Raw genomic sequence first — 10497 nt, 5'->3', positions numbered from 1 at the left:
CCTTCTCCCATTGTCTTCACTCCTCCCAGTCATCCTGCTTAATGGTCCCTTACCATGCCCCCATCTCTTCTCATTGCATACTCCCTTTCATGCTCCTGACTCTGCTTAGAGCATCCTCCATCTCCTTGGACAACCATGACCTCCCTTATTTTGAACTCCTCCTTAAGGCAGACCAATGTTGCTATCATTATCTCCACCAGTGTATTCAAGCAGGAACTTCAACCTGTGCATCATGGCCAAGATTTTGAAGAGTGACCCATGATTTTGGAGGTCTCTATTTCTGGGGCACCTAGCCTGAGACACTTTTAAAAGGCCCCAATTTTTCAGAAAGTGCTGAGTACTCACCATCTGAAAATTGGGGACCTTTAGGGTGTTGTGTTAGGCTCACAACATTTGAGGGCCCAAAATCAGAAATCCATTTTGAAAATGATGGCCCATAGGGATGATCCAAGGTGGGATTTGGAAAATGTAAGGGAATTAGGAGCCCAACTCCCATAGGGAATGGGAGGTTGGCAAACTCTTACACTGGGATTTTCAAAAGGGACCTATGTCTAATATAGTAGATCACTTCCTTAAAATAGGGACTCTGTTCATCACCGTGCATACCAATCACACCCCACAGATGATATATTATGAACATTGTTGTCCAAACACTGCTCTTTGAATCACTGACTATGGATTTGCTTTTTGTAACATGTTTTGCACAGCTGCTGCAGCGAGTAGTGCAGACGTGTGCTGTGTGTTGATGCTGAGTGGTAGGAGACCTCAAAACTCAAAGCAATAAGAAAATCGTAATTGCACAGAGTCAGCAGCTTGGTTTGAATCTTTCCCTTACTAGGATTGTAGAACCACTTTCGCGCCTTGCTGCTGAGGTTGCACCAAGTGATTCAGCCTGTTGAATAAAGGGGAAGAACTTTCTAATTGTTTCCTGGAAAATACAATCAAGAGGGATCTGTTGCATGTTTTGTAATGTTCAGTGTTGGTGATGGTTGCTGATGACAGTTAATAAGGACAACTTTTGATAAAGGAAGGAAATGTGTATTCCAAATAAATGGAGACATTGAAATGTCAAATAATTTGAGAGAACCATTATAAACCACCTGAATTATCAGGAGACATACTATTCATTATGTCACTATTAATCCTAAGCAGGTTTTATACATAAAGAGATTTAAAGTTTTATGGACACAAATTCTGAAATTAAATGACTTCATATTTTGTAGCTTCAGTTTTTTTCTCTGAATTGCACAGTGCAGTTAAAACATATGTTACCAGCGTAACAATGCTCATGACTTATAGAAATGGAGCAACTGAGACTCTTTCTCTAGCAATGATACTCATTCCCTTCTTCCTCTTAGTTTTCTTTCCTTCTCCTGCCTGCCTTGTGTTTTTAAGGCAAAGTCCTTTGGAGATTGGGCAGAGATGCACCGTCCAATGGGAGCAGCAGAGGCATTGTGTGTCAGACATATTTGGAGCTTTCTGGGACACAAGAAAAGTGCACACTGCAACTTCCTTTTATAGGACAGAGCTTGCTCTGTTACTGTGCTAGTTACACAACGGGCTAGTGCAGAGATGGGACTAATCAGACTGAGTGCTACTTGGTGTGCGAAATGGTGGCATGACCAGGCTCTAACATGGGCGACCAGTGACCTGGCCATTGGGGGATGCTAGCCTCTGGCCTCGCCTCTCCACTCCCCTTTTGCCCACCCCCAACCCCAGAGCACCGGGCGGCTAAGCAACGTGGCCACAGTGCCTCCAGCCTTGGTGCACTGGGCAGCCAGCCCCAAAGCACTGAGCGGCTGGACGGCACGGTCCAAGCGGGCAGTGCAGCCCCAGTGCCAGCCACTCTGAGTCCCTGAGGTAGACAGGCCGGTCAGCGCCAAGGCAGAGCGCCGGGAACTGCAGGCTGGGGGTGGAGTGTGGGCAGGGCCACGCCAGGCTGTTTGGTGAGGCACAGCCTCTCCCAGCCTACATTTGCCCCTAAATATTTAAACAAATAATATTTGGAAATTTTGAAGAGGGGGATAAAACCAACATTTTTCTCTACGTTAAAACATCCACAAAGCAGGTAAGATGGCCAAGCTATTGAGTCAACCACAGGAAGCTGGTTTAACTTCCAATAAACACCGCCTTCACAAACCCCTTTGTAATTTCACAGGGTCACATGGTCTGTGGCATGCAAGGGAGCTAAAGAGAAGGGAAAAAAGGCATAAACAAACTGTAACCAGTGGAATGAAGAGTGGGGGCTAAGCAGCACCTTTCCACCCTCCCCATGAAATAGCAGAAGCCCCCTAATGGGGACAATGGATGAGAATCAGCATTTTGGGTGGGGTCTGATTACACTTTGCTAACAGGTGCTCGGCAAACAAATCAGCGTGGGAGCTGCTGCAATTTCAACTCAACAACATCCATATATCCTCTGCCCCTGCACTCCAAGAAAGGAGCCTACAGTTTTGCTGGGAAAGCCAAGGATGGCATGACTCCCAAATGAGTTATTTGGCTGTGGGAGGCGAAAGCTGAAGAGTAATACTGAGCAGGTAATGGGATGCACAGTGGCCCTGGAATCTAAAGGACCAGGATAGGCTTCATGCTGACTCCCCTACCTGCTTCAAGAGGTAGTGTTGCCTGCTCTCATCATTTCAATAGCTAGTCTTGCAGCTATTGATGTTTTTCTTAAAGCCACTGTTCCTACAGTCATGTGATTATGTGACAATCTCAGTTTTCATTTAAGAGAAAGTTTCTAGCCCTCATAATTGCAAAGAAAAGTTAAGAAATGTGAAACCAAAAGGCTCAAACCTGTAAATCAAATCCCCTCCTCCCCCTAATTGAAGAAACAACATGATTTTAAGCCATCTCATGAATTTTGGGTGCCTGGTTCACGATTTCTGGCATGCTTGGGATTGGCCATACTGATGACGACTCAAACCCCTGGTTTCTTGCAGAAAATTCATCACTAACTGCCAAGTTCAGAATTTTAGGAACACTTCCCCCCCTTGTTGTTGGTTCTTTCAGAAAAGAATTTGGCTCTTCACTTTCTAATCTGAATTAGCTATGGTTTTGAGTCAGAATGAATTCAGCAAATTGCAGCTAATTTACAGACAGCTGAGTGGGAAGACAGGTCAACACTCGGCTGAAGGAGCAGTGACAACAGATCTGTAAAGGACATCATCAAAGGATAGCATTTTCTGCCAATGGGGTGCAGGGACATTTGGAGATTTTCACAGGCTCCAACAGTCTGTCTGTAATAATCAGTTTCAAACCATTTCAGGTAAACAGTTATACTAATAAAACAGATGCTTTCCCATCTATGGCCATTTAAGGAGCCAGGTAAAATCCTTGCTCATTGAATAAGTACTGTAATCCCATTGACTTCAATGGAGCTACTTGCAGAGAAAGGTTCTGCTTATCATTAATAAGGTTGGCAAGACTGGGTTCTTAATGGGCCAGATCTATAAAGCTAAAGGCTAGGTGGTGCCCGGCCTTAAATCAGGCATGCAGAGGTGTAGGATTGAGTGGGAGCTCTCTCTTTCACAGCCTGTGCTAGGATTGGCTACAGTGGCTTGGGGCAGTGCAGGGGAGATTGTTTTGCCCAGTTGCAAAAGGATGAAAAGAGGACAGGCATCAGGCAGAGCCAGAGTCAACAATTAGCTATGGGGGAGTCTGAAATTTCAGTGCTACACTATTTAAGTGGGTGTAGTAAGTGAGTGACTGTCCTTCTTTATGCCACTGGGGATCCCTGAGAGATGTTGTGCTCTGAAACTCAAATGATTCCCCCAAGGTCTCTGTACTCTCTCTCACTATGGACTGCAGGCTAAAGCATGGTCTAACCCTAAACTAGGAAATATAAATCATCCTGTAGCTCGTCTTTTAAAACGCAAATTATAATCACATTTTCTGGTCTAGATTCACCTATGCTGCCCCTTCACCCGAGGGATTCAGCCTAAGGAAGAACAGGTGGGTTTTCATAGAATCATAGAATATCAGGGTTGGAAGGAACCTCAGGAGGTCATCTAGTCCAACCCCCTGCTCAAAGCAGGACCAATCCCCAATCAAATCATCCCAGCCAGGGCTTTGTCAAGCCTGACCTTAAAAACTTCCAAGGAAGGAGATTCTACCACCTCCCTAGGTAACGCATTCCAGTGTTTCACCACCCTCCTAGTGAAAAAGTTTTTCCTAATATCCAACCTAAACCGCCCCCACTGCAACTTGAGACCATTACTCCTTGTCCTGTTTTCTACCACCTCCCCTTGCTGTGTGGTCTTACTGGGAGGGTGCAGGGCCAGAGCAATTTTCTCTCGCAAACACATCTCCAAAGTAACATAATCGCTGGAGGCTTCACAGGTGACACCTTGAATTGGCGCATCTCCTGCTAGCGTGAGTCATTTCACTTCACTTTTGAAGCTGTGCTTAGCTGATGTGGTCCCTTCTTCGTTTAAGGGGGTTCGGGCGATATTTTCCACCACTGGTGAAAGACATCAGGAACCCTAGGGTAAATCTAACCTAATGGACCAAACTCAGATTCCAAATGTGGAGTTGCACCCTGTCATAAATATAAAGGGAAGGGTAAACCCCTGTAAAATCCCTCCTGGCCAGAGGAAATCTCCTCTCACCTGTAAAGGGTTAAGAAGCTAAAGGTAACCTCGCTGGCACCTGACCAAAATGACCAATGAGGAGACAAGATAATTTCAAAAGCTGGGAGGAGGGAGAGAAACAAAGGGTATGTGTGTCTGTCTATATTTTGTCTTTGCCGGGGATAGACCAGGAATGAAGCCTTAGAACTTTTAGTAAGTAATCTAGCTAGGTACGTGTTAGATTATGATTTCTTTAAATGGCTGAGAAAAGAATTGTGCTGAATAGAATAACTATTTCTGTCTGTGTATCTTTTTTGTAACTTAAGGTTTTGCCTAGAGGGGTTCTCTATGTTTTGAATCTAATTACCCTGTAAAGTATTTACCATCCTGATTTTACAGGGGGGATTTTTTTTTATTTCTATTTACTTCTATTTCTATTAAAAGTCTTCTTGTAAGAAAACTGAATGCTTTTTCATTGTTCTCAGATCCAAGGGTTTGGGTCTGTGGTCACCTATGCAAATTGGTGAGGCTTTTTATCCAACATTTCCCTGGAAAGGGGGGGTGCAAGTGTTGGGAGGATTGTTCATTGTTCTTAAGACCCAAGGGTCTGGGTCTGTAGTCACCTAGGCAAATTGGTGAGGCTTTTTACCAAACCTTGTCCAGGAAGTGGGGTGCAAGGTTTTGGGAAGTATTTTGGGGGGAAAGACGTGTCCAAACAGCTCTTCCCCAGTAACCAGTATTTGTTTGGTGGTGGTAGCGGCCAATCCAAGGACAAAGGGTGGAATATTTTGTACCTTGGGGAAGTTTTGACCTAAGCTGGTAAAGATAAGCTTAGGAGGTTTTTTTTTCATGCAGGTCCCCACATCTGTACCCTAGAGTTCAGAGTGGGGGAGGAACCTTGACATGGTGGCAGAGTGGTGGGATTAACCTGAAATCATTTTGAGATCCAGTTGAGATTTTTTTTTGAACTAGAAATACAGATTTTAAAAAAAAGGAGATTTTTTTTTTCTTTCCTTTGGAAAGGAAGTCCAGAAGCAGCTGAAACTGAAAGCAGCTTGTTTTTTTCTCTGCTTTGTGGCCAAGCAGAGACAAAAGGGGATTATCTTTGTGAATTGCAGGTTTTCTTTGCCTGGAGGCAGGGTACTTAACTCCTGCAGGGAAATTCACAGTCTTCCAACCCAGAGTTTTTTTTTTTTTCCCTAAAAGTAAATAGAAGGGGGGGTGTTCTACCCATTTGCCTGGAGACAAAAGTGGCAAGGGTTTTTTTTTTGGATTTTGATTTTTTACAAGGAGCACAAGTTTAAAAAGGAAACTTGGTTTTTCTTTGGGCTGGGTAAACAGGTTTCAAAGTAGCTGGAAGTTTTTGCTTTGATTTGGGCCCAGAGCAGAGACAAGAGAATTGTCTTTTTTTTTTTTTTTTTTTTTTTTTTTTTTTTTGTAGGCTGACAATCACTATCAGAGAATAGGTATTCTATTCCAGCACAGCAAAATTTTACAGCCAAGTTTTTTTTTTGTTTATTTCTAAACCTCGGGTGTAAAGTTAGTTAAAAACAGAGAGGTTAGAATGACAAAATCTGCGGCTCGACTACGGCTGGAATTAGCCAGATTTCAGGCTGAGGAAAGACAAAGGGAACATGAAAGACAGATAGAACTCATGCGGCTGAAGAAGGAGGAGAAGGAACAAGAAAGGGAGGCAGCGAAAGAGGCAGCGAAAGAGGCAGAACAACACCAAGCGGCTGCTCACAGGAGAGCTATGGAAGCAAGGGACAAAGAACTGGAGGAGAAGGAAAAAGAGAGGAAGTATGTGGAGGAGATAGAGAAGATAAAGGCTCAGGAGAATATCCCAACAAACCCTAGCTATCCTTCTCCAAGTACCACTTCCCATCCCAGAAAGTTCCCCACCTACAAAGCAGGCGATGATACTGAGGCCTTCCTAGAAAACTTCGAAAGGGCCTGCCTTGGGTACAACATCTCTACTGACCAATACATGGTAGAGCTGAGGCCGCAGCTCAGTGGACCCTTAGCTGAGGTGGCAGCTGAAATGCCTAAAGAACACATGAACAAGTATGAACTGTTTAAATCCAAGGCGAGAGTCAGAATGGGGATAACACCCGAGCAGTCTCGTCGGAGGTTCAGAGCCCTAAGGTGGAAACCAGATGTGTCATTTACCCGACATGCCTACCACATTGTGAAGCATTGGGAGGCCTGGATATCCGGAGCAAGTGTTGAATCTCCAGTAAATTTGCCCTTCCTAATGCAAATGGAACAATTCTTAGAGGGTGTTCCTGAGGAAATAGAAAGATACATCCTAGATGGGAAGCCCAAAACTGTAATCGAGGCAGGAGAGATTGGAGCCAGATGGGTGGAGGTGGCAGAGAAGAAGAAAACTGGTCGCAGTTGGAGCGGAGACCAGAAGGGACAACCCCAGACCACACCCTATTACCGGGGGCCGCCCAAAGCCCCACCTACCTCCCAAAGAACCCTCCAGACCCCTTATCGTCCCTCCACCCCGTTCTCCAGCAACCCTCCTCGCCCCAGTGACCAGTCAGCTGGACGATGTTTTAAATGTAACGAGCTGGGGCATGTAAAGGCCAACTGCCCCAAGAACCCCAACAGATTACAGTTCATTGCACCGGAATCACACCAGAGGTCCACAGGCCCAGATACCTCCCAGATACCCTTGGAGCGGAGGGAAACTGTGAGTGTGGGCGGGAAGAAGGTCACCGCGTGGAGGGACACCGGAGCACAAGTGTCAGCTATCCATGCTTCCTTAGTGGACCCCAATTTAATCAACCCAGAGATCCAAGTGACGATTCAACCCTTCAAGTCCAACTCTTTCGATTTGCCTACAGCCAAGTTGCCTGTCCAGTACAAGGGCTGGTCCGGAACGTGGACTTTTGCAGTCTATGATGATTATCCCATCCCCATGCTGTTGGGGGAAGACTTGGCCAATCATGTGAAGCAGGCCAAGAGGGTGGGAACGGTCACCCGCAGCCAGGCTAACCAAGCCGTGAGGCCTAGCTCTGTTCCGGAAACTTCTATCAGGACCCGGTCAGAGGTGATGGATCCGGACCCCAGACCAATGTCTGCAACAGCAGTAGTGGATCCAGTCCCAGAGACCCAGACGGAACCAGTCCCAGAACCGGAACCAGCCGAACAACCAACACCAGACCCATTGCCAGCACTGAATCCAGTACTTGCAACCTCAACACCAGAGGGCCCCACCGACCCTGAACCGACAGCAGCCGATAACCCGACACAAGAGGCTCAGCCGGAGCCTGAATCCCAACATAGTTCACCAGCGGAGAGCGGTTCACAGTCAACAGAAACAGCCCCATCCCCTATATCGCTTCCAGAGGGACCAAGCCTAGGTCCACAATCCAATAAGGAACTGATGTCTCCAGCATCAAGGGAACAGTTCCAGACCGAACAGGAAGCAGATGAAAGCCTCCAGAGAGCTTGGACGGCGGCACGGAGCCACCCACCGCCTCTCAGCTCTTCTAATCGATCCAGGTTTGTTGTAGAAAGAGGACTTTTATACAAGGAAACTCTTTCTGGTGGACACCAGGAAGACTGGCATCCTCAGAGACAGTTGGTAGTTCCATCTAAATACCGGGCCAAGCTCTTGAGCTTAGCCCATGATCACCCTAGTGGCCATGCTGGGGTGAACAGGACCAAAGACCGTTTGGGGGGGTCATTCCACTGGGAGGGAATGGGCAAGGATGTTTCTACCTATGTCCAGTCTTGTGAGGTGTGCCAAAGAGTGGGAAAGCCCCAAGACCAGGTCAAAGCCCCTCTCCAGCCACTCCCCATCATTGAAGTTCCATTTCAGCAAGTAGCTGTGGATATTCTGGGTCCTTTTCCGAAAAAGACACCCAGAGGAAAGCAGTACATACTGACTTTCATGGATTTTGCCACCCGATGGCCGGAAGCAGTAGCTCTAAGCAACACCAGGGCTAAAAGTGTGTGCCAGGCACTAGCAGACATTTTTGCCAGGGTAGGTTGGCCCTCCGACATCCTCACAGATGCAGGGACTAATTTCCTGGCAGGAACTATGAAAAACCTTTGGGAAGCTCATGGGGTAAATCACTTGGTTGCCACTCCTTACCACCATCAAACAAATGGCATGGTGGAGAAGTTTAATGGAACTTTGGGGGCCATGATACGTAAATTCGTAAATGAGCACTCCAATGATTGGGACCTAGTGTTGCAGCAGTTGCTCTTTGCCTACAGAGCTGTACCACACCCCAGTTTAGGGTTTTCCCCATTTGAACTTGTATATGGCCGTGAGGTTAAGGGGCCATTGCAGTTGGTGAAGCAGCAATGGGAGGGATTTACACCTTCTCCAGGAACTAACATTCTGGACTTTGTAACCAACCTACAAAACACCCTCCGAACCTCTTTAACCCTTGCTAAAGAAAACTTACAGGATACTCAAAAAGAACAAAAAGCCTGGTATGATAAACATGCCAGAGAGCGTTCCTTCAAAGTAGGGGACCAGGTCATGGTCTTAAAGGCGCTCCAGGCCCATAAAATGGAAGCATCGTGGGAAGGGCCATTCACGGTCCAGGAGCGCCTGGGAGCTGTTAATTATCTCATAGCATTCCCCACCTCCAACCGAAAGCCTAAGGTGTACCATATTAATTCTCTAAAGCCCTTTTATTCCAGAGAATTAAAGGTTTGTCAGTTTACAGCCCAGGGAGGAGACGACGCTGAGTGGCCTGAAGGTGTCTACTACGAAGGGAAATGTGCTGGTGGTGTGGAAGAGGTGAACCTCTCCATGACCCTTGGGCGTATGCAGCGACAGCAGATCCAGGAGCTGTGCACTAGCTACGCGCCAACGTTCTCATCCACCCCAGGACTGACTGAACGGGCATACCACTCCATTGACACAGGTAATGCTCGCCCAATTAGAGTCCAACCTTACCGGGTGTCTCCTCAAGCTAAAACTGCTATAGAACGGGAGATCCGGGATATGTTACAGATGGGTGTAATCCGCCCCTCTGAAAGTGCATGGGCATCTCCAGTGGTTCTAGTTCCCAAACCAGATGGGGAAATACGTTTTTGCGTGGACTACCGTAAGCTAAATGCTGTAACTCGCCCAGACAACTATCCAATGCCACGCACAGATGAACTATTAGAGAAACTGGGACGGGCCCAGTTCATCTCTACCTTGGACTTAACCAAGGGGTACTGGCAGGTACCGCTAGATGAATCTGCCAAGGAAAGGTCAGCCTTCACCACACATCTCGGGCTGTATGAATTTAATGTACTCCCTTTCGGGCTGCGAAATGCACCCGCCACCTTCCAAAGACTTGTAGATGGTCTCCTAGCAGGATTAGGAGAATATGCAGTCGCCTACCTTGACGATGTGGCCATATTTTCGGATTCCTGGGCAGACCACCTGGAACATCTACAAAAAGTCCTTGAGCGCATAAGGGAGGCAGGACTAACTGTTAAGGCTAAGAAGTGTCAAATAGGCCTAAACAGAGTGACTTACCTTGGACACCAGGTGGGTCAAGGAACTATCAGCCCCCTACAGGCCAAAGTGGATGCTATCCAAAAGTGGCCTGTCCCAAAGTCAAAGAAACAGGTTCAATCCTTCTTAGGCTTGGCCGGTTATTACAGACGATTTGTACCGCACTACAGCCAAATCGCCGCCCCACTGACAGACCTAACCAAAAAGAAACAGCCAAATGCGGTTCAGTGGACCGAAAAGTGTCAGAAGGCCTTTACCAAGCTTAAAGCGACACTCATGTCTGACCCTGTACTAAGGGCCCCAGACTTTGACAAACCGTTCCTAGTAACCACAGATGCGTCCGAGCGTGGTGTGGGAGCAGTTTTAATGCAGAAAGGACCTGATCAAGAATTCCACCCTGTAGTGTTTCGCAGCAAAAAACTGTCTGAGAGGGAAAGCCACTGGTCA

General features: G+C 46.8%; 1 protein-coding gene across 1 annotated transcript; it reads left to right on the top strand.

Moving 5' to 3' along the window:
• Nucleotides 1–4671: 4671 nt before the first annotated feature.
• On the top strand, nucleotides 4672–10251 carry LOC122461779 (mediator of DNA damage checkpoint protein 1-like). The gene is made up of 2 exons (XM_043522877.1): nucleotides 4672–8084; nucleotides 9266–10251. The coding sequence occupies exons 1-2, from the start codon at nucleotides 6136–6138 to the stop codon at nucleotides 9285–9287; spliced, it is 1971 nt and encodes a 656-aa protein (XP_043378812.1). The 5' UTR covers nucleotides 4672–6135; the 3' UTR covers nucleotides 9288–10251.
• Nucleotides 10252–10497: the final 246 nt, after the last annotated feature.

Source organism: Chelonia mydas, chromosome 9 (genome assembly GCF_015237465.2).
Source record: "Chelonia mydas isolate rCheMyd1 chromosome 9, rCheMyd1.pri.v2, whole genome shotgun sequence".
Taxonomy (NCBI): Eukaryota; Metazoa; Chordata; order Testudines; family Cheloniidae; genus Chelonia; species Chelonia mydas.
Note: the sequence above shows the minus strand (reverse complement) of the source record. Positions and strands in the feature narration are given on the sequence as shown.